General features: G+C 50.2%; 1 protein-coding gene and 1 non-coding gene across 14 annotated transcripts in view; one reads left to right on the top strand and one right to left on the bottom strand.

Moving 5' to 3' along the window:
* Window positions 1-23,209, top strand: part of GAS7 (growth arrest specific 7) — a 200,569-nt gene that overhangs the window by 87,317 nt on the left and 90,043 nt on the right. For 2 of the 13 annotated variants that reach the window (XM_036100092.2, XM_036100085.2), the window contains exon 2: window positions 581-666. The exons of 7 other annotated variants lie outside the window; for them this stretch is intronic. Coding sequence is in view for 2 of the 6 variants with exons in the window: in XM_036100085.2 (XP_035955978.1) it covers window positions 581-666 (86 nt within the window). In the remaining 4 variants the exon portion in view is untranslated. Of the gene's footprint in view, window positions 1-194; window positions 332-580; window positions 674-15,463; window positions 15,611-23,209 lie in introns of those variants that run through there. 4 more of the 13 variants (XM_036100098.2, XM_036100091.2, XM_036100093.2 and 1 more) reach the window with 4 other exon arrangements.
* On the bottom strand, window positions 8,581-8,684 carry LOC118540781 (U6 spliceosomal RNA). Its single transcript, XR_004919796.1, has one exon. It is a non-coding gene; the product is annotated as a U6 spliceosomal RNA (small nuclear RNA).

Here is a 23,209-nt window from a genome sequence, read left to right as displayed (position 1 = left end):
AACCAGGTCCACGGGGATCTTCTGACTGGGACATCTGTGCCTTGTGGGGGCGCATTCTGTCGGGTCGGGGCGGCCCTGGGTGTACACACCAGAGCTATGGGGGCTGTAGAGAGGGAGGCACAAGTTGGGGGGTAGATAACAAACACAGGATTATGTAATAGCATCTGAAGCCACTTAAGGCTTTTGGAAAGTGCATGCAAGTGGGAGTCTGGGAAACTCAGATTCGTGTGGATTCAGCCCCTTCCCATGCGACAGTTGTGTTAGATTCTCTCGGTTTCCCCACCTGAGCACGGGGCGCACAGAATCTCTTTTCTTCCCCAGCTCCGTTGCGGTAAGTTAGTGTCACGGCCCCCGTGAACCGGTCGGGGTCTGTGTTCGGGCCCTGAGGGGGATGTGATGCATCTGTGCACAGAGCAGTTTGGAAACCACACAGCTCCTTCTCCCCCTGGGGCAGGGAAGGGGGATGTTGCCGGGAGCAGAGTTCTGCAAAGATTGGGTTTTGTGGTGTGAAGCAAAATGCAGTGCAATTTTATCATGATTGGAAAGTCTCACTCAGGGCTTCCTCTTCTTTGACATCAAGCATTCGACAGAGATTTTAAGTGCACTGGATCCAGACACTTGGACCCTGTTTTCGAAAAAGAGAAGACCCGAGGACTCTAAGCGCCCGTGAGTGGTACACAGTCCTCGGAGGCTGGGAGAATCGGGAGCATTTATCTCTGCCTGGGTGGGTCCAGGGAAGTGAAGCGAAGGAAACCTTTATAGGAATTTCTGATGCAGAGGGAGGTCAGGGAGGGGATCCTCACAAAAGGAGATCGGGACGAGGTAAAGCAGGGTTTCTTGGAACCCTGAGTCTCGAGCCACACAGTGTATATGATCAGTGTTAATCAATCAGCCTAAAAGGTCAAATGGGAAAATCTCAGCATGCGTTGAATGCCGTAGGGAACACATCATGACACGAAATCTGTGCTTTGCGTGTGTGTACATTGGGTCATGAAGTAAAATGCGCTTTTCACTGTGGGTCAGACTTTGAAAAACAGAGTTAGGTGAACTGCTGGCATTGGGTGGTTCCCTGAATGAGCCAGAATTTTCTCCTGCAGAGAGAAGGCTGTGGATCTCCTTTCCAGGGAAAAGCCTGAAGGAGAAAGGAGGGCTTCTCAGGGGGAACCCTGGGCAAGCATCATTTCGAGACGCTGATGTGGTGCTGTGCGCATCGTGAGGGGACGGCAGGGCAGTTGGGAAGTGTGAGGTCTGGGGACGGGGAGGTGGCAGCCCTTCTTCCCAGGGTCTGAGGTCAGGAGGAGAGCCCCCCGTGGGCAGATTGAGAAGGACACTGTGATTCTTGCAGCGACTGCCCCGAGGAAGGGAAGACCCAAGCCGGGGTGCCTAGCTCTGGGGCGAGAGGAAGTTGGCCACACATTTGCATCCCTTAGAATCCCTGGACACTGGAGTTCAGCTGCACCAGCAGGTGGTGTTGGCGGTAAGAGGTCTCCACGGAGGGATGGTTAGCATAGGGTGGCAGCAGCTAATTCATACTCTTAGTCTAGGATGGTGGTATTCAATTCTTTAAAAACCAGGGAGCCCTCTCTCGAAACAACTGCTTATGCAGATACCCAGCAATTTCTCGAGGAGCTGCAAACTGGTGGCCACCGGTTAGAATCGAGTTCAGGACCGTGGGAGGTTTTGTTGTCGTTTTCGCCCATGGTTTCATTTTAAAATTGTTGAGTCGGTTTGCCAACATCTAAAAATCATCAGATTTCACATTAGAAATTAAGATACCCAGCGTCTCTTGCAAAAAAAAAAAAAAAAAAATGAGTAGCTTTGGTGACGCCAAGCTTTGGCATCCTGCAGGGCAACAACACGCTGATGCCGAGGGGTAGGTTTTCCAGTTTGCCGTAGCCCCCACCCATCTCTTCTGTTCACCAGCACTGAGACCAATAATGGAACAGTGGCCATCATTCCTTTTTTTACATTGGGGTAAAATTGGTATATAACATTTATAAGTGTCGGTGTGCAACGTTGTACTTCAACATCTGTCTGTGCTACAAAGTGATCACCCCCAAAAGTCTATCCCTCACCAGACGACTCAGCCCTCTATCCATTTTGTGCCCACCCCCGCCAAGCTCTCTTCCCCTCTGGTCAACATCAATGGGTCTTCTGTATCTGTGATTGCACATATGAGTGAAATCATGTGGTATTTGTCTTTCTTCTTCTGCCTTATTCCACTTAGCATGATACTCCTCTAGATCTATCCGTTAGTTCTGCTCTGTTCTTTGTTATTTCTTTCCTTCTGCTAACTTTAGGCTTCATTTGTTCTTCTTTTTCTAGTTCCTTTAGGCCTAACATTAGATTGTGATTTTTCTTGTTTATCGGGTACGCCTGGATCGCTATGAATTTTCCTTAGAACTGCTTTTGCTGCATCCCATGGGTTTTGTTACGTTGTGTTTCTGTTTTTTTTGTTTTTTGTTTTTTGTTTTGTCTTTAGGCATTATTTGATTTCTTCATTTCTCCGATGACCCACTGGTCACGAAGAGGCATGTTGTTTCATTTCCCCACGTTTTTGTAGTTTTTCCAGTTTTCTCCTTGTAATTGATTTTTCGTTTCATACCATTGTGGTAGGATAGGATGCTTGATAGGATTTCTGTCTTCTTGAATTTTTTGGGACTTGTTTTGTGGCCTAACATTTGATCTCTCCTGGAATATGTTCCATGTGCAGTTGAGAAGAATGTGTGCTCTGTTGCCTTTGGATGGAATGTTCTGAGTATCTGTGGCTCAGAGCATGGATAGAGGGCCTACACCTGTTACTGTCATGTTCCATCCTTTGAAGACCAAGAGGGGAGGAAAGACGGGGATCCCTGGCCAAAGAAAAGGAGTTGAGGATTTCACCCCACATCACTCCTGGCAGAGTCCCATGCATGCTTCGAGGGCTGGAGGAGTATTTCTGTTTGTGGGATCCCAGCACATCCTAAGAATCCCTTTTGATCCAGCCATCAGCTATTCAGCACCTCTGTCTGTGGGTCTCACTAGTGCAATAGTAGTGAGCAAACCCCTGTGCCTTTGAATGTCCTAGAGAGAAAGATAGTCACTGGGCTCTCTTCTTATGGGAGAAGCGTTGTGTGACCCTAGCAGACAAGGCCAGTGGATTGAATGATGTCAAGAGAGATCAGGTTGGCTGCTCAAGCATATCAGAGGTAACTATGCATTCGTGGGCTGGGAGTCCTTGGGTGAAAATAATATACCAGTTCTTTAAAAAGTATGGGTAAGAGCCCACCACATGTGTACATTTCACATCAAGCATTGGTCGCTCAGACTGATTTTGTCATAGATGATCACCTCTGGCCTCTACCCACTTTCTCTCTGGCTAAAAAACTTCAGTTACGTTTGTGGACAATTTAGGTGACAGAGAGAGTGAGTCTTTCCTGAATGTATTTACTTGGAGGGCCCTAGCCCATGAGAGGCTTGTTTCAGAGACCCAGCCAAGCTACTGATGACCCTTCCCCAAGCCTGTCTGGTTCATTTGTGATTTGGGGACCCCTGACAGGATTTCAGTATGGAAGTAGGCTCCACGCCCTTCGTGGAGCCCAATGCGGGGCTTGAACTCATGACCCTGAGATCAAGACCTGAGCTGAGATCAAGAGTCAGACACTTAACCAACTGAGCCACCCAGGCACCCCTGCCTCTACCTTTTTGTCTCCTGCTCTTCCTGTACCCCTCACATGGGTGGCCAGGTGACCCCAGAAAGATAAGACCCCCACTTTCTAGGGGGGGACTGACAAATCCTACTCAGAGACTTGGGGGCATCTCCATTGATTCCACATATGTTCACTGGGTGTGTTTTCTGTGTCTGGGGACACATGTGAGTAGGACACTGTGCTTGCTCTTGGGGAGTGATGACCACTCATCGTAGGCCACGCAGACGAGCAGCCGTGAAAGTAGGAGTGGACCAGCTCACGTGGGAGGGAAGGTGGGGCTGCATCTCCTAGGGGAGAGCGAGAAGCGAGGCGCCAGGCCCACCAGACAAAGCAAGGCGGGCCCCCATCCCAGCTGGAGCTTTGAATGCAGGCCAAACCTCCATGCTGCCTCTGCTTCCTCATGTGGATGGACGGGGGGCTGCCAGCATGCACAGAAAGCTACTCACAGTGACTCAGTTTGTGGGGCTCAGTCAGTATCTCTCTCGGGTGTCATTCCACCCCGGCTGCTGGTCAGGGCTCTGTTCTGTGGGGATGTTTATCTTAGTCCTTCACTTCCCTCCTCCAGCTCCTTTTCCTCCAGTTAGCCCACGAGGCCTCCCGCTGCAGTCAGCCACCACCTTCTACCACGGGAAGCTGGTAGTTAGGGGCTTGGCCGGTCTTGGCCTCACTCACCGTAACTTCTCCCTGGAGTATTTGCCCTTGGAGAGAGGATTCTTGGTACCGCAGAGGAGCCTCGAGTGTTTTGGGGGTGGCCTGCATTGAGCAGGGGAATTGCATTGTTCTTGGAGCCAGGACACCAGGGTCAGACTGGTTCTGTGTCTTGTGAGTCGTTAAGACCTTGGGGACGACCCCCCATTTTTACTCGATTATGGAAGGAAAATAAGAAGAGTTCTCTCCAGCGTTCTCATGAGGGTCAACTAGGCTACGAGATGTAAAAGTGGCCCCTGCAGACATGGCAGGTGCTGGGCTCCCTGGATTTTACTGTTCCCTTCCAGTGGGCCTCTAGACCCTAATCTTGTCCGCTGAGCATAAGAATCCCATTTCACCTGCTGTTCCTCACACGCCTTCGATGAGCCTGGTCTGTGTCAGGAATGGTAGAAGGTGTCCATCGGCACAGATGAGCCCCGGCTGTTGGGAAAACCCAGTCAGTGCCATGGGAGTGACTCAGCACCGTGACCTGAGTTGTTGACGACTTTCCCCAAGGGTTACTCGGTGACTTAACAGGGATGGGAAGGTATGGGGAAAGCTAACATGTATGGAGTTGCTCCTGTGGTTTTGGCCCTCAGATCTTTGCAAGAATTCTGTGAAGGAGATGGTGGTATTTCCATTTTTGCATGCAGCAAAGAGAAAAGATGAGTTTCAAAAGAGGTTGAAGCGACTTGCCTGAGGTTACACGGCTGGAAAGCTCCGGAAGGCATACATGAACTTCCTCTGTGCCTGGCTGAAGGTTAGAAGCTGGGGTTGGGGGCAAGCCAGTGGATGCCTGTGGCTGGTTTCTGGGGGTTGTGTCTGCTATTTATCCTTTCCCACAGCCCCAACACATCCATGCGCACCTTGTTTTGGGAATCCCTGTTGCGGAGTGGGGATTGTGGTTTCTAGAAGTTTCTGGAATCTTGCAGACCTCCTCATTGGAATGGGGCTTTGCATTTCAATGAGTGGAAAAAGAGGCTGAAGAGGATTTGCCAAAGGGAAAATCAAGTGCGTTTATTCACTCCCCTTCACTCCCCTTGTGTGCACAGATGTTTCCTCTCTGGGCCCCCTCCCTACACGGGGGGGAGGGGGGGCCTTACTGGCCACAAACGGATGGGAAGTGGCTCATGGTTGAGCAGAGAGCTGGACTCACTGGAGGTCGGCTTGCACAGAGCAGTGTTGGGGTCAGCTTGGGGGCCGTCCTATGTGGGGCTTTGGCTCTTGCCAGGCTGTGTGACCAGAACTAGTCCTCTAGCCATGCCAGCAACATCAGCACCAAGATTTAGGGCGGCCAGAGAGCAAGAAGGAGGGGGCTCTGCGCTGGGCTGGGGGAGACTTGGCATCCAGTCCCCATCTGTCTGTGGGTTCAGTTTCCCAATCTGTAAAATGGTAGCATGGGATCAAACGATCCCTGGGGTCCCTTCCATCTCTAATTTTTGTGTCCGCCTTGCCCTGGACCAGAAAGCTCCTTACTATTGCCCATTTCATCTTAATTCATTTTCTTATAAATAAAACCCCCCAAGTCTCCTTATCATTTGAAAGAAAGTATGATGAACCCTTCATTTTACAGAATGGCAACTGTGAAGGGAGATATCAAGGGGGATTTTATTAGCAAATACTCTGTAAATATTTTAAATAGGGCTGTATTCATACATCAGTTCATAATGGAATAAAGTAAATATTTTTTTTAAAAAAATGCATTAAAATTGGGGCACCTGGGTGGCTCAGTCAGTTAAGCATCTGACTCTTGATTTTGGCTCAGGTCATGATCTTGGGGTTGTGAGCTCAAGCCTCGCATCGGGCTCTGCACTGCGTTTGGAGCCGGCTTAAGATTCTCTCTCTCTCCCTCTCCCTCTGCCCCTTCTCTCCTCAAAAAAAGCATTAAAATTAATATGCTCATTATAGAAAATGGAAAAATACAGAAAAACAGAAATAAGAAAAAAATATTTCAGATTTTTTTCATTCCCCCCTCCTCTTTTTTTTTTGGCTGTATATATTTGTCTACATAATTGGGATCATATGGTATATTTTAGAACTGGATATGCTGATTTTGGGGGAAGGCAGTGTTTTCCTGATTGTAAAAGTAATTTTATAAACACGTTTAAAAAAAGAAAAGAAAAATTTTGATTTGTACAATTAAAAATAAATAAACATTTTAAATGTGATAAAATGAAAACAATTAAAACAGCCGGAGAAATCCCAGAATCCAAAGATGACCTGCGTTCACATTTTCCTGTGTTCCCTCAGCGTTTCATTGGCGGGGGTGGGGGAAGGGGTGTGGGGCGCATCATTTTCCACCTTTTCACCGTGCTGCGGACTCTGGTTCTTAAAGCGGGAGCAGCTCTTAGAAGGCGATAGGAAAGGGGGTTTTGGTGAACAAAAGCATTGGCCGCTGGGTGGCTGATTGGTCTTTCCTGATCTGGGGAGGAGGGAAGGCTTGGTTCATTCAACGGGAGTTTTAAATATGCAAAAGTCATTCTTCCCGTTCCTTAGCAAACAGAATGGTGCTCTACACAGCGCAGGTGGCTTGGGTGGAGGAGTGACAGAGACTTTGTCTAGTGATGCTCCCAGCGCAGTGTCCCCAAGGGTCCAGTAGCTAATAGACTTTTTTTCCACTGGACATTCTTTTCCTGCTTTGTCGAAGATTAGTTGACCATAGAGTCGAGGGTCCATTTCTGGGCTCTCTATTCTGTTCCATTGATTGATGTGTCTGTTTTTGTGCCAATACCATACTGTCCTGATGATGACAGCTTTGTAATAGAGCTGGAAGTCTGGAATTGTGATGCCGCCAGCTTTGCTTTTCTTTTTCAACATTCCTCTGGCTATTCGGGGTCTTTTCTGGTTCCATACAAATTTTAGGATTATTTGTTCCATTTCTTTGAAAAAAGTGGATGGTATTTTGATAGGGATTGCATTAAATGTGTAGATTGCTCTAGGTAGGATTGACATCTTCACAATATTTGTTCTTCCAATCCATGAGCATGGAACGTTTTTCCATTTCTTTGTGTCTTCCTCATTTTCTTTCATGAGTATTTTATAGTTTTCTGAGTACAGATCCTTTGCCTTTTTGGTTAGATTTATTCCTAGGTATCTTATGGTTTTGGGTGCAATTGTAAATGGATCCACTCCTTAATTTCTCTTTTTTCTGTCTTCTTGTTGGTGTATAGGAATGCCACTTATTTCTGTGGATTGATTTTACATCCTGACACTTTACTGAATTCCTTTGTGAGTTCTAGCAGTTTTGGGGTGGAGTCTTTGGGGTTTTCCACATAAGGTATCATATCACCTGCAAAGAGTGAGAGTTTGACTTCTTCTTTGCCGAATCGGATGCCTTTTATTTCTTTTTGTTGTCTGATTGCTGTGGCTAGGACTTCTAATACTGTGTTGAATAGCAGTGGTCAGAGTGGACATCCCTGCTGTGTTCCTGACCTTAGCGGGAAGGTTCTCAGTTTTTCTCCATTGAGAATGATATTCGCTGTGGGTTTTTTGTAGATGGCTTTTATGATACTGAAGTATGTACCCTCTATCCCTACACTCTGAAGAGTTTTAATCAAGAAAGGATGCTGTACTTTGTCAAATGCTTTTTCTGCGTCAATATATTAAGAGTATCATATGGGTCTTGTTCTTTTTTTTATTAATGTATTGTATCACATTGATTTGCGGATGTTGAACCAACCTTGCAGCCCAGGAATAAATCCCACTTGGTCGTGGTGAATAATCCTTTTAATGTACTGTTGGATCCTATTGGCTAGTATTTTGGTGAGAATTTTTGCATCCGTGTTCATCAGGGATATTGGTCTGCCAAAGATCCAGTAGCTCCCCTGGTGTCAGCCCATGCTTGGGCAGAAAAGACAGCATTGGTGAACAGTGCTCCCCACACATGGCTGGAGGCTTCCTCTGTCCTGGCCCTGAAGGATGTTGCAGGAGACACGGGTAGCCTGATTCCAGGATGCATGCAAAGCAGAGGAGGAGGGCCGAGGGAGACACCGGTCACTGGGCTTCGCCCCCGAGCCGGACAGTCCGTTGGCTGGATTTCTGAGCTGGGGATCTACACTGTGTAAGAAATGCTTTTATATGATGATGCCCCATTGTCCTCATCCTCATGCTCATCTCTCTCTCAGTGCCTGGAGAGTACATGGGTGGTTTCTTCACCTGCATGCTTAGAGAGCCCTTTCTGTCTCTTTCAATGTGAAATATTAATACAGCTTGGCTGGATGTGTACGTCTTGAATCTCAGACGTTCGGCACCATGCTAATCTTCTCCGTATCGTTCCAATTTTAGTATATGTGCTGCCGAAGCGAGCACAAATCTCAGACGTTTGGAACAAAAACTCATACTTGCTGCTCAGTTTGGTCCACCCTTCAGCAAATGCTTATTGAACTCCCAAGTGCTGAATGAGACCATGACCACACCTCACAGAGCTTTGACTTGGGTGGGATATGTCTTCCAGCACTTTCCAGCACTTTCAGAGGGCTGACGCCAGCCCCTTGGTGAGTCCCGGCCTTATGGAGCTTTGGTTCCTGTGGGAAGTGCTCGTAGCAGGAGCAGAAGAAAAGTCTGAGGAAGAACAGATTTCCCAGGCAGCCTTTCTCTTTGCCTCTTGGTGGGCATGATTCTGAAAATTCTCTTTTGTTATTTTTGCAGTCGATTATTGATTTTCGTCTACATGGTCCAGTCTTTTTTTTCTTTTTTTAAAGATTTTATTTATTTATTTGACAGAGACACAGCGAGAGAGGGAACACAAGCAGGGGGAGCGGGAGAGGGAGAAGCAGGCTTCCCGCTGAGCAGGGAGCCTGATGCGGGGCTCGATTCCAGGACCCTGGGATCATGACCAGAGCCAAAGGCAGACGCTTAACGACTGAGCCACCCAGGCGCCCCGGTCCAGTCTTTTCTAATTAAACATGCATTACCTTTTCATTTCCTTGCCCCCCCCCCTTTTTTTAACCTTTGCAGTTTGGGGAGATCCTTTGAAGTGTAGCCTGCATTTTATTAATTTAACTTTTTAAAAAATCTTTATTTACCCGTAACCACTAATGTGGATTTAAGTGAGCAATTTTGGTATAATCCTTACCTCATTTGTTTTTTTTCTTTGTGTCGTCCTTATTTTGGCCGTCTTTTTCCATGGCAATTTTCTGTTCCTCTTTCAAAGAGGACTTCTTGCTTTCTAGCAGTTTCCTGACATTGTCTTCTGAGAGGTACTCTTGCCTTGAGCCCTTAGCATGGTGCTTCCTCACCCTTTCCCCGCCTTCCCGTGCCCCTCTCTTTCCTCCTTCTCCCAACAAGGCAACACCCGTGTAGACGTTGCATGTACTGTCGGACGCAATATGAATCGTGTGTCATTGGTCTTGGCACTGTGTGCTCGTGGGGGAAGGTTGAATCCCCTTCACAGTTGCCTACCTGTAGGGTTGGTGATGCACACTCCTCGCAGCCAAGGCTCTCCCATGGCCCTCACCGTGGGAAGGTCCTCTGTTTCTCCCGTGACTCCCCTCCTGGGCCTCCCAGCGGGTGATGGCAACCTCGCTCCTGCAGTGAGGGGTATGTGGTCAGTGGAGAATTTGAGCTTGGTTTTCTAGGTTTCAAAAAGAAACCCTCCCTAGGCCATTTCACAGCTGCTCTATGGTAATTTTACACATAGTCTGAAACTGTGTTTCTTAAAGTGGGCTGAGGTTACCACTAAGGATATTGTTAAGATCCTCGTAGACCGTGTTGTGATGACTGTTTTTAAGTTATGTTTGTTTAAGTGTGTAACAGGGAAGACAACCAACCACGCCAAATCCATGTTTCATAGCTATTCCTGCTTAGGGTCAGGCTAAATTCAAGCTCATTATAAGAGAGTTAAAAAAAAATTTCCGGGTAAATAATAGGACAGCTGATGCATATGAATGGCAGAGTTGGGACAGGGGAACGTGAATGGCTGGAGTTTAGGAGATGTTGAGCCGAGGCGTCCCTTGGGTCTGGAACCGAGCCTGTTAAGGCGGGTGCCATTTCTGATATGTCCACTTGATCTTGGGAATCTTTTATGGAGAGGGACACATGGGAACCTTATGGGGGGCCTCGGACGCCCCCATGCTGAGGGCAAGAAGGTAGCTGTCAAGCCCCTCGTAGGAGCCATCCATAGGCCCAATGGGCCCAGGCCAGCCATTGCCTACTCACAGCCTTGTCCTCTCTCTCCACCCTCTACTATCTCAGTATCTTACCTCCCGTCCCCATGTGTCCTCAGGCTCCCCAACTCCTCATATGCTCAGGACCAGATTCCCACGCCCACCTCACTCCCCTGCTCCTCTTTCTGGGATTGGCAGGGGGAGCATCCCCTCCGTCATCGGTGAGCGTCTTTTTCCGTCTCGCTCGTGGACACCGCTACCTATCCTTACGATCCCGTCCTTCTTTGCTTTCTGTGACTCATTCCCAGAACTCGCGTCCATTCCTTGCCCATCATGGAGCCAGCCCCCGAGTATGAGGCATGGGGCTGCATTGGAGGGGAGAAGGACGGAAGCCTTTGAGGGTCTCGGAGAGGGGCACAAGGTTTGCTGCAGGCACTCCTGGGGGGCTCATGGGAGGGAGGGATTGGGTCCAAGGAGGGTTAGGGGGAAAGTGAGAGCACGTCTTGGGGCTCAGCTCTCCATTCTTTCTTCATAAACTGAGTCCACCTGTAGGATTGCACCCCCATTTCCGGGCAGATACCCCAGCCCCATGGGTCAAGGGCCACACGCAGCCCTGCTGCACCCTGACCCTGATCAAGCACTTGGACCTTGAGTATGGAGGCCGTGAACTCTACCGTATATCCCCAAACTGGCTTCTACAGTGGCCGGATCTCCCTGAGTACTGGGTCCAGCTTCTCTCATCCCCTTCAGGATCGCCTTTTACTTCCTCCCACTTCTCCCACATCTGCTCAGTCACCGAGGCCTATTCTACTTGTCACTTACTGTCCCTCCATTCTGGTCAAGCCCTTCCTTTTCATCCCTGCTGTCGGGCAAATGCTGTTATCTTCTGAGAAGCCTTCTCTGACCTCCCCAGCCGAACATGACCTTGCCCTTCTCTGGATTCTGAAAGCTCTTACTGTCTGCCGACTTATCGCTTGGCACTTAGGATAGACTCCCTTGTGTAGTTGTTTCTGCTTTTTTCCTTGTGTCTGTGCTTTATCTTCCAAATTGTCGAAGCCAGGTCCCTTGGTGTTACACTTGCCTGCGTCTTCCACAGCATTTGGGAAGAGGTTGCTGGTAACCATAGTTGCTTGACTAATCCTATAGCCAAGGGGCTGCCTGTGAGGGGGTTGGGAGCGTCTTCGAGACCCTGCCCCCCCCCCCCAAGATTGCACAGTCTGGTGAATAATTTTTCCCTTCACGACTATGAAGCATTTAGAAAAAGCGAGTCGTCGCCATACCCTGTCTTTCTTATTAATTATCATTATAAGACAACACGACTCATGGTTCTCCTTTGGTTGTAGAACGTGGCCTCTTTTGGTTGACAGTTTTCAACTCAACCGAGACAATGAATAATAGCAAGAAGGTTGGCTGCATCGGACTCCATGAAACTCCGGGGAAAATGGAGCTCCGTGGAAATGATTGTTGGTCTTTTTTGGTTTGGATCACGGGTTTCCTACTGTCCTTCGTTTGTCCATGTGACACCTGGTGTAGGAACCTACCTATTTGCAGAGACCAGAAGGAGAGCAATTTGTGCTTTTTTGCAGCCAACTCAAATGATAGAAGACTACCCATAAAGCAAAACTCAAGGGACGTCTGGTTTGAGACACTGGGATCACCCCAAACCGTAAACCCCTGAGAATGTCTTTATGAGTTTTACGCACCCCGAGATATCCGTGTTGGTGAATCCTAAAGGATAAAACATTTGCGGGCCTCTGGTTTGTTCTGCTTAGCTCAGGTCAGAGCAGATTAGCCTCCTGGTTCATAAAGGCCCAGAAAGGTCTCTTGCCATTGGCTGGAGGCCGTCCCGGGAACCGTGAGGACAATCTCTGTGTATTGCCCATAGGGGTGTGTTATTGTCTGTGATTGTATCTGTTCATGAGTGTGGTGCAGTGTCAGAGTGGTGCCAAGGCTGAATAGCCTTAAAACTCTCCCCTCTTTGCTGCCATAAAACCAAAAAGTTACGGGCTGTGAGAGCTTCCATGGGTATTTTAATTCCATGAAACCTGAAGGACCCAAGGTGAAGGTCTTGGCTGTCTGGGTGCAGATGGAGTTTTGCATTTACCTTCTTGTGGGTGGGAGCCTGTGTTTACTCCTCTGTTAAACGGGGATGATACTAGAAACCTCCTCGTTGGCTTGTTGGGTGAGTTATATTGACACAAGGCATGTGACGCACTTAGGACGGCATCTGGCCCAGAGTGAGAGCTCAAGAGAGCTCATTGTCGCGCCCCCCCCCCCCGCCCCCTGCAGCGGATCGGAACCTGACAAGCAGAGAGGGGAAGTAGAGCCCCTCGAGCAGCCCACCCCAGGCTTTGAGAAGGAAGAGATGAGCTCTGCCTCTGGGGGTGGAAGGAAAAAGACCAGAAAGGTGGGAGTTGATGTGTCCAGGGGGAGGCATGTTGCCATTGGCCCTCTGAGTGCACGCCCCCCTCAGCAGACAAGCCCGTGGTTGACATTAGGATGCTGGCTGTGCTGCCTCAGTTTCCCCAAGATTGAACACCAGATGGACCACAGTGAGCCATCTGAGCTGCCCCAGACTTGTCTTATCGGCTTCACCAGCAGGCTGGGGAGACTTCTCTCTGGGTGCGTGCTTCGCATCTCCGGAGATTCCATCCCTGGGTATCTTATGGTGTGGCTTATGTCACACTGGCCAGGGGCCCTTGATCTAAGCTATCTCTGTGGGTCCCGGACGTGTGTGTGTGTGTGTGTTAAAACAGACATGACACCATTTTAACCATTTTTAAGTTTACAAGATCTGTGACATCAAGTGCCTTCACAATGTTGTGCAACCATCACCATCTACCTCCAGACTTTGTCATCTTGCTAACAGACACTCACTCTGTCTCCATTAAACACTAACACCACATCCCACCTCCCCTCCATCTCCCCCTGGCCCTTGGCAATTGCCATTCTATTTTTTTTTTTTTGGTCTCTGAGTTTATTCTATTCTAGGCCCCTCCTAAAGTAGGATCCTACAATATCTGCCTTTTCATGACTGGGTTATCTTGTTTTGCCTAATGTCTTTAGGTTCATCTGCACCGTAGTCTGGGTCAGAATTTCCTTTCTAAGGTTGAACACCATGCCGCTGTATACACGCCACATTTTGTTTATCCGCTCATCCATGGATGGACACACTTGGGTTGTTTCTAAATTCTTTGGCCATCACGAGGAATGCTAAAGTACAACAGTATAGATAGCTGAGTCCCTACTTTTCCGTTCTTTTGGGTGTATACCTAGAAGTGGAATTGCTGGACCTATGGTAATTCTGTGTGTAACTTTTTGAGGAGCCGCCATATTGTTTTCCATGTCGTCTGCTCCACTTTGCCCGCATCCTCGCCAATGCCTGTTCTTCTCTGACCTTTCTGGTTTTATTCATTTGTTTGTTGGTAGTGGCCATCCTCATGGGTGGGAGGTGACTCCTCATTTGGGTTTTAATGTGTTTTCCCTAGTGATGAGTGATACGGAGCACCTTTCCACGTGCCCATTGGCCATTTGTATATCTTCTTGGGAGAAATGCCCTTTGCCCATTTTTTGTGTGTGTCTAGGGAAACTTCAGCTCCTACTCTTTCAGCCACAAAAACAACTGCCTTTATTGGGTACTTTGGTCCCCTTTGCTCTATGCTCAGTGTTTATGTGGATTTCCCCCCTTAATCCTCCCAACAACCTTTTGAGAAAGGCACTGCCAGTCATCTCCCTTTTATACTCCCAATACACTCCCTTATATTGAGCTCAGGGTCCACTCCTTCCTCCACTTGCAGCTCAGTTGGCTCACTGTGGTCCACTTGGTGTTCAGTCTTGGGGAAACTGAGGCCACACAGCCAGCATCCTAATGTCACCCACGGGCTTGTCTGCTGAGGGGGGCGTGCACTCAGAGGGCCAATGGCAACATGCCTCCCCCTGGCATGGGGGAAGGTTCGAGGCCCCATGCTAGGTATCACAGCTAGTAGGTAGTGAACCCTCTTCATAAATACACAGTTCATCCATACATTTGAGAGAATGCTATTTATAGGAAACCCATCTGGACCTCGAGACTTTGCGGTCCCTCGGGAAAGCCATGTTTACTAAGATATCAAGGCTCATTTCCTAAAATCACAAAGGTTTACATTGAAAGCAGACATAGAAATGTGTGGATTTGAAGTGCTAACCCTTCAGCTGCGCCAAAAAGCTGTCTGAGTGGAGTGATTCGATACATTCACGCAGGATCCAAGTCTCTGGTCTGAACTCATTTAGTTGGTGGGTGCCATATTGAGCTCAGGGTCCAGTCCTTCCTCCACTTGCAACTGACAGCTTTGTGATCCTCAAGCCCTTTTCCTCTGAGATGCATGGCATCGCCCCCCGGTCACCCACTGTCTGTCCAGGTTTGGAGGCAGCGAGGGCAGAGCGAAGACAGGGGACCCTCGTCTTGCCCTTCTGGGGCTTTTCAGCCCTGGATGGGTCTAACACAATGGTTCTTTGGGGGAGCATTCCCCATTCTTTGTAGGTTGGTTTTTATCTGGCCTTGGGTTCACACAGCTGGGGCTGGGGCCGAGGCCAGAGCTGTGACTTAGGGTTGGGAAGAAGTTGGCGGAACATTCCCCAGCAGGGCTTGGGCAGGCCCAGGGAGTCCCGCCTAAAATATAGTGGACAAAGGAGCTCTTGTCCCCAGGCCTGGGGGTGGGAGGCATCTGGTCAGTGACACAAGCTTGGCCATTGTGTGTCGTGACCTCGGCCAACTTTTTTTAGCTGAGAAAGGGGAAAAAGAGAGCGTGAAGGAAAAAAAAAAAAAAGCCTCCAGAAACTTCGCAACTGGGAAGTCCAGAATGCGTCGTTGATTTCCTCACAGGACCTGGGGCAGATTTGGAAGGAACTGTGCAATGTAGGGTGTTCTTTGTGAAAGAAGAGCAGCGTGCAAAGCCGCAGGAACGCCCTCTGGGGTGTCCCCGGCACTGACCCTTGGCACGATTGTTTGCACCAGCCCCATTTCCCGTAGAGGGTGCCATGGAGAGGAAGTTGGCAGGGGCCTGGCCCTGGGTCTGGGGACTCCATGCAGGGCCCAGGACTCTCCTCTGAGTTATTGGCAGCCCCGTGAGGAAGACTAGCTCTTCTCTGATGGTAAGAATCGATCCAATGGGCTCAGCTTTTTCTGCGTGTTTCTGAACTAACTTGGGTATTTTAGAAAGCGGTTCTGAGGACCTCTGAGATGGGGAGCTTCTCTGAGAAGCCCTGGGGGGCCCAGTGTGCTGGGCAGGGGGGCTCCTGTAAAGCATAAAGAGCTGGGAGAAAAGAGGACTTGTGTGAGATCGAGAAGGGGGGAGGAATGAGATGTGATGTCAGAAGGGGTTGTTGGTGGAGGGAGCGGGGGGCAGCTCCCGGTTACCTGGGCAGCAGTTCCGTGGAGGCGTGTGACCATATGGTGGCAGCATGGCTTGTGGGGACTGGCGGCCACATCTCGCCTCCCTCACTTCTCCCAAATCTGAAGCTTGGCTTCTACCTGTCTACCCACCTGCCGTCTGTGTGGCCCGGTTCTAGCTGGGACCGTCTACAAGGGAAAGCCTATTGGGGGCTCCCCCGGGGAGTCGAGGATCTGCCCAGGGAGCCTGGTGTCTATACTGTGGTTCCAGGCTGGGCTGGGTGCTTCTGTCCAGTTTGGTGGTGGCAGGGGTGGGCTGTGATAAGGGGCATGCATGGATGCTCTCTTGAGACTTAAGGGTGGGATAGCCTTATTGTGCCCACCTTCCTGCCTCTGGAAGTTAGACCACCCCCCCCCTTTCTTGGAAGGAGGGACCTCCCATCAGCCAAGACTCTAGTGACCACTCTCTGGAGGCTCTGGACAGCCGAGGGGGGGTCCAGTTCGTATGGGAAGGCTCGTCTGTGTCTGCACGTAGCCTTCCTCCAGGACGCTGTCTCCCGGCCACGGGGTCGGACAGCATCTCTAATTTTGGTGTGGCTTCTGATGGAGGCCTGAGCCTGTGCTCGTCACCCAGGGGCACCTGGAAAGTTCACAGCAGGGCTTCTAGGAGGTTAAAGCGCATCTGAATTGCCCAGGGACTTTTAAAATACAGAGCCGGGTGCTCGGGTAGAGCCTGGGACTCTGCATTTCTAGCCAGCTCCCAGGGGACAGCCCAGCGGCTGGTACACTTGCGGAAAGATGGTGTGTAAAGAACCCAGACCGATCAGTCACGTTCTGATGGAGTGCTGGGGAGCGCTGGTGGGTTCTGGTGGGTCTGGCCTTGGCTGTGGGCCATAGCAGGGAGGTTCACAGAGAAGAAGGGACCAGCAAAGAAGCTGGACCCAGACGAGGGTGAGAGCCCAGGGGAGCCTCTTGGCAGAGACGGAAGCATGCTGTGCCCGAGCTGAGGTGGAGTGTGTGTTCAGGTCCTGGCGTGCGTGCGTGGTGAACGGCTTATCTCTAGCAGGCTCAGAACAAGCCTATGTTGTGGGGGGCGCCTGGGTGGCTCAGTCGGTGAAGCGTCTGCCTTCGGCTCAGGTCATGATCTCGGGGTCCTGGGATCGAGTCCCGTATCGGGCTCCCTGCTCAGCGGGGAGCCCTGCTTCTCCCTCTGCCTCAGTCCCTCCCCCTGCTTGTGCTCTCTTTCCCTCTCTCTCTCTCAAATAAATAAATAAAATCTTAAACAAACAAAAAGAACAAGCCTGTGTTGGGTGTGGGGCGAGTTCCAGCTTCGGACACAGAGAAGCCCGGGGTCGCTGGGCAGATAAAGCTCAACTGCGTGTGGCTCTAGGAATGACAGGGAAGGGGCTGACATAGGCCATTCAGGGCAGAAGAACTCCCCGGAACTCGCCGTGTTGAGAGGAAGAAGCCCAGTGTTCAGGGGGCCCAGTCTGCTGCCTGTGAACCCGTGTCTAGACTTGAATGAGACTTTTCCCCTCTCACGAAACAGCACGTCCTTACATAGCAGGTGGACTAAGACCAACATCCAGAATCCTCGAGTCGTAGAAAAGAGAGCAAGAGAAACCAGAGAAAACCCTAGGAGACCCTCTGGTCCGACTTCTGTATTTTCGAGATAAGGAAATCAAGGCCTCCCCGCAGAGATGAAGGGGTTGCTCAAGGCCGGCCCTCCCTGCTTACATCCCGCGCGTTCTCTGCGCAGGGGGGGCCCCCAGAGCAGTGGTGGGTTCCAAGCTTGTGACCTCACCTGAGCGAGCGACTTTCAGTTCCGTTCGTCTCCTCTGAACTTGCGGGGTCTGTTCTGAATGGAACAGAATGCTCGGTAAATGTGGGTAGGGGGTTTTCTTCAGGGGCTTGAGAAAGTGCTAGAAACCCTGGCATGAGGCATTCTGGGATTTTTGTACCTTAATACGAAAGGGGCTTCGTTAGGATTTCCTCTTCTCCCTGCTCCCTCCACCCCCCTGCCCCCCATTCCCCCCAGTACCAAGTGTTGGCAAAATTCGCTTATTCCCCGGCTCTCTCCTCTGCAAAGGGAAATTGGATCAGGAATCCTGTGGAGGGGTCCTCACCCTTCCAGGAGCTGCCTAGGGAGCATGCTGCTGGTGCATGAGCCTCAGCATGTCCTTCGGAAGCATCTTCTAGGGCAGGGTAATCGATATCTTTACCGATATATACTAGTGTAGAAAATCCAGGGTGCAGGGTTTTTTTTTTAAGATTTTTAAAATTTTTATCTTATTTATTTGTCAGAGAGAGACAGCGAGAGAGAGAACACAAGCAGGGGGAGTGGGAGAGGGAGAAACAGGCTCCCCGCTGAGCAGAGAGTCCGATGTGGGGCTCGATCCCAGGACCCTGGGATCATGACCTGAGCCGAAGGCAGATGCTTAATGACTGAGCCCCCCACGCATCCCTCCAGGGTGCGTTTTGAGATCCTTCAGGACGAAGGGAAGTGCTAACCCCCCAGCCCACCTCCTTCTTCTGACAGATAGGGACATTGGAGCCCTAAAGAGGCCGGGACAGTGACTCGTGGCCAAGGGGAGGAGAAGTCCGTGTTCAGCCTCCCCGTATGGGTTTTCGGTAACGCTCACAACTTCGTGAATCCTGGATTGGGGCATACATTTTAATGACTTCCAAGTTCCGTTAAATCGCTTTGCTTCACTGGGGGTCTCAGACGCATATCCTTCCCATCCGTTCCACGTTGGGTTTGGCTGAGGAAATTTTCACTCTCTGGACCATGCAGCGGGGGGAGCGGTAATGTGACACGAACGTTCCTGTTCTGGCTCGGAGGGCTCCGTCCTCTTGTGTTTATGGGGTAGCTGCATTTGCAAGCGTGAAATGTCCCTTGTGGTGGTTTTGGGCCCTGTTACGTGACATGTTCCCCAGGTCATAGAACCCCGGTGTCGGAGGGCTGGCAGCCCCTGGTTTTACAGATGAGGAGACAGAGGCCCCGAGAGGCCCAGGGAACTGCATGAGTTACAGCTCGTCGTCTGGGAACACGGTCTCCTTGCGCCTAGGCCTGTGTGCTTTCTGCCGATGCTTCTGGGGTCCCGAGGTTGGAGGTACGATATCAGAATGGCCCACGCTATTTTTATCTGCCGGAGAAAGGGTAGGAGGAAAGGAGCCAACATTCCTCGAAGTGGAGAGTTTGAATAAAATGTCTCAGTTAATCACGAGCTCGTGAGCAGACTCATTCAGGTTTTCCTGCTCAGAGGCCAGAAGCCCAGACAGCCTGCGAGGAGCTCACCGCCTTGCCCTTTATAACTTTGAAACATCAGGGCTGGACAGATCTTAGAGGTAGGACCAAAGTTACAGGCTCTCTTTGGGGTTTCTCAAGCCCCTCTAGGCTCCAAGATGGGGCAGCAGGTGCAACTTCCCATCTTATTCCTAGAGCTGTTCTCCATGTTTCTGGAGCGCCTGTGGGAACCGCCTTCCCCCACGTGAGCCTGAACATGGCCATGAGGCCGTCGGGTACCTGCCCTAAACCTCAGTACGGAGCAGGACTGACACAGTTGTGTTGTTCGGTCAATACGGAGATTCTCCCAAGAGACGCTGAAGGGTGGGCATCTCTCGGTTCCCTGTCATGCTGTATGGGGTTGCTGGGCGGAATGCCACCAGCAAAAGCACGAGCCATCTCACATAGGAGATGTCTGCTGACATCCAGAGGTCCTCATTTGGTGCGCTGTCTCCTTTGGAACCCTATTCATCGGCCCCTCTGTCTTCTATCTGGACGGCAGGTGCACCAGTAATAGAAGTGCCTTTCTCTGGTGTCCGTGGAATAAGGGCTCTCGTGGGAATGTGTGTAAGGCCCGAAAAGAAGTCATTTCCTACAGGATGGATTCCTTCCTGCCCTCCACTGCTTGACCCGCAGACACGTCAGGGCTGTGAAATGGCTTCTGACACGATGGGGGTTGCGGGGGGCGGGGGTGGGGGCGTCCAGCTCATCCTTGCACTTTGCGGTATTGTTCGCAAGATTGTTTGTCCGCCCTCGCCCCACTGGAGACCCTGTGTTTTCCGGCTTAGCCAAGTTTCCCTGTGAGGATTGACTTCCTGTGCCCTCGCAGAGACTACATTGTAATTGTGTTCATCAAAATTCCTGGTTAACCAGATCACTCCATTCCTTTTTAGGATCAGAAAATAAGAGTTTATTGTCCTGTGTCCTCTTCCCCGCCCCGTCCTGAAAAACAGGCCCCAGTGAGTCGATTGGTCCCGGGGAGGCACTGGGGGCTTATAGATGGCTCTTCAGGGTGGCCGGGACCCTTGCCAAGTCTTTCAGGAGCTAGACACGTGTGGGATGTTCGCAGCGGATTGGGCGGCGGGCACGTGGCTGGCAGCTCTGTTGGGAGAAACCCCCCCCAAGCATTGATGCCCACCAGTGGCTGCCAGGTGTAAAGCTTCCTCTAGCAGTTTTGTGGATGGAGGACAGTGATGGGGGGGCGATGGGGGTGTCGGGGAAGGTAGCTGAAGCTGGCAAGCATGAATGTGGCAGACGCTCCGCGGGGGCTGGAGCTGGGGACCCCGGGTGAGTCACCCTCTGGGGACTTGTCAGTATGATCCATGAGGACTTGTCATGGGGGCCGAGGTCTGGCATGAGTGAGTGACAGATGCCAGCCACTAGGATGTGGATTATTGCTGCAAGCATGACCCCTTCCAGCCATTCACCCTGAGCGGGAGGCCCGAGGACATGTGGGTTGTATTGGGTTCACAAGAGTCCTGGGGACGTTTGCATTTAAGTGATTAAAGCCCGCTTTGGAAAGTTCCTTTAAGGGACTCAGAGAAGCCATGCCAAAGGGGGTTTCTACTAAGAGCAGTTTGAATATACACGTGAGGAGTTCTGGCAAAACCTCTCATGAGTCGGTCCCATTTCCTGAGAAATCTTGCTCTTGGAGGAGTGGAAAGGAAGAAAAGCATCCCGCCTGGCCCTCTCTGGCTTCTTGTTGGTAAAAGCTGGAGGTGGGCCTTACGTGCCTGACCCCCTCTTCATGCAAGGGTCCAACCGGAGTGGCCCAAGGGATGCAGAGATGCTCAGGTCAGGACTCCCTGTGGAAGCCGACTGCCCATGGGGTCCATGAAACATGGCTGGAGATCAGACTCACAGAACCCCCGGATCCAAGAAAGGTCTGTGGTCCCCAAGGACCCTTCCCTTCTGTCACGGTCCCTCTGGCTGGAAACCTGTCATTATCCAGGAAAGCAGTGAGAGCAGATACTCGATGCCGGAGGTCGGGAGCAAATTGGCGAGGCCATCTGGACCGAGAGGAAGAAGGGACGGCCCCTTGTTGGGGTAGGAAGAGAGGCGTTCTGATTTCATTTCCCTTAGGTGCCCGTGCTCTACTTTGTTCTACCTCTTGATCTTTTCTAGTAGTATCCGGAATTTGTGATCCAAGCTCTTTCCTTGTTTCATACCGTATGTTTATGGAGAGTAGCGATATGTACACAGACTCTGTAACTAGATTGATGATGATGATTGGCACATTTTTAAAGCTGCTTTCGGTGGTCAGCCTGGGACCTTTTTACCTTAATTCTTCACCTTTATTTCTCATCATCTCTCCCGCAGCTGTGGTGCATCTTCTAAAGCACTTCTGAGGAGGACACACAAGTCCCTGGACCCACTGTCTGCGGACCTATATTCTCTGAACCACTGTCCATAGAGAAACGTCTTCCTTCCTTCCTTCCTTCCTTCCTTCCTTCCTTCCTTCCTCCCTCCCTCCCTCCCTCCCTCCTTCCTTGATTTTATCCATTTTTGTTTTTTGAGAGAGAGAGCACAAGCAGAGGGAGAGGGAAAAGCAGACTCCCAGCCGAGCAGGGAGCCCGATGTGGGACTCAATCCCAGGATCCCTGGGACCACGACCCGAGCCAAAGGCGGACGCTCAACCGACTGAGCCACCCAGGCGCCCCGAGGAACGTATTTCCATGGAAGACCGCTCGGACACATAGCAGGGTCTCGGCATTTCCCATAGGACAGTCCAGAAGTACCTTTTGAAATGCAGTTACAGAGAAGCCTGTGACAAACTTTATTTTTTTTTTTTTTGCTCATTTATTGGGGACACCCTTCTCCTGCGCAGACCGTTATGGGACTTCTCCTTATCTCTGCTGTGTAAATACATCATTCACGGTGTGCCTGCCGTGGGCTTATAAAATCCATTTTGCGTGCAGCAGTGTGGGACCAGCCACGCTGCACATACGTGTCTCCTTTTAGCTGAGGAAAGTCCCTCTCCCCCCCCCCCCCATCAACCATGGTTTATCATTTCTTTTCTCTTCTTCAGGAGCACCTAGCATCTGTATCTTGCCTTGTTTTTCTGGACCTCTGTTTTCATTTTTTTGTGCATTTCCTTTGCATTCCAGGAAAAATTCTTACATTGGCTTTGTACGTAACTAATGCTTTCCTTTTTATTTTTTTTCCTTTTTGCAAGACTAATTCCACATTGTATTGCAGCCCACGTGGACTTCCTCTGTCCCTGCCTCGTAAATTTCCCTACAATTTTGTTAATTTCCTGTCCCCTTTTTATAGTATGTGTTTCCTTTTTCCAGGCCACTTGCCTTGTTTGCGTTAGTTTGTCCGATCCTTATGATTTTTTTGCTGTTGTATCATAGATGCTCTATCTTCCTACCTTCTTTGAGATTGCTGAACACTTTTCTGGAATTTTCCGTCTGGATACCGTATGAGGTCATGGTTAGAAGTTTGTGCCTCCCTGGAGGCTTCTGGATACTGTTCCCCGATTTATTTTCTGCAGTGAAAGAAGAAGAGAGAGAAAACGTGCTTCTGAAATCAAAACTGGGAACATAAAATTTTTTTTTTTTTTTTTTTTTTTTTTTTTAAAGATTTTATTTATTTATTTGAGAGAGAGAGAGAGAGAGAGAGCACATGAGAGGGGGGAGGGTCAGAGGGAGAAGCAGACTCCCTGCTGAGCAGGGAGCCCGATGTGGGACTCGATCCCGGGACTCCAGGTCATGACCTGAGCCGAAGGCAGTCGCTTAACCAACTGAGCCACCCAGGCGCCCCGGAACATAAAATTTTAATTGTCTTGCCCCACCTCCCTGTACGCAAGGTCGAAGAGTCCATTCGTTGGGATCCATTAAGAGCTGGGATTCGTTACAGGTAGGGCACACGTTGCTTGGATTGTCATTCTGTCTACTTGTTTGGTGAAAACCTCAGATCTCTTTGGAGCTAGTTTCTAACGATTCCAAGTTTCCATTGGTCCCTCAGTCCCTCCGTCCCTCCAGCCAGTGTTCTGGGCACTGGGCCGAGACTAATGCTAGGGACAGCATGGACGTGGCCACGTCTTCCTGAACCTTACAGCCTGTTTCTCTGT

This window comes from Halichoerus grypus, chromosome 2 (genome assembly GCF_964656455.1).
Source record: "Halichoerus grypus chromosome 2, mHalGry1.hap1.1, whole genome shotgun sequence".
NCBI lineage: Eukaryota > Metazoa > Chordata > Mammalia > Carnivora > Phocidae > Halichoerus > Halichoerus grypus.
This window is presented reverse-complemented; position numbering and strand designations above follow the sequence as displayed.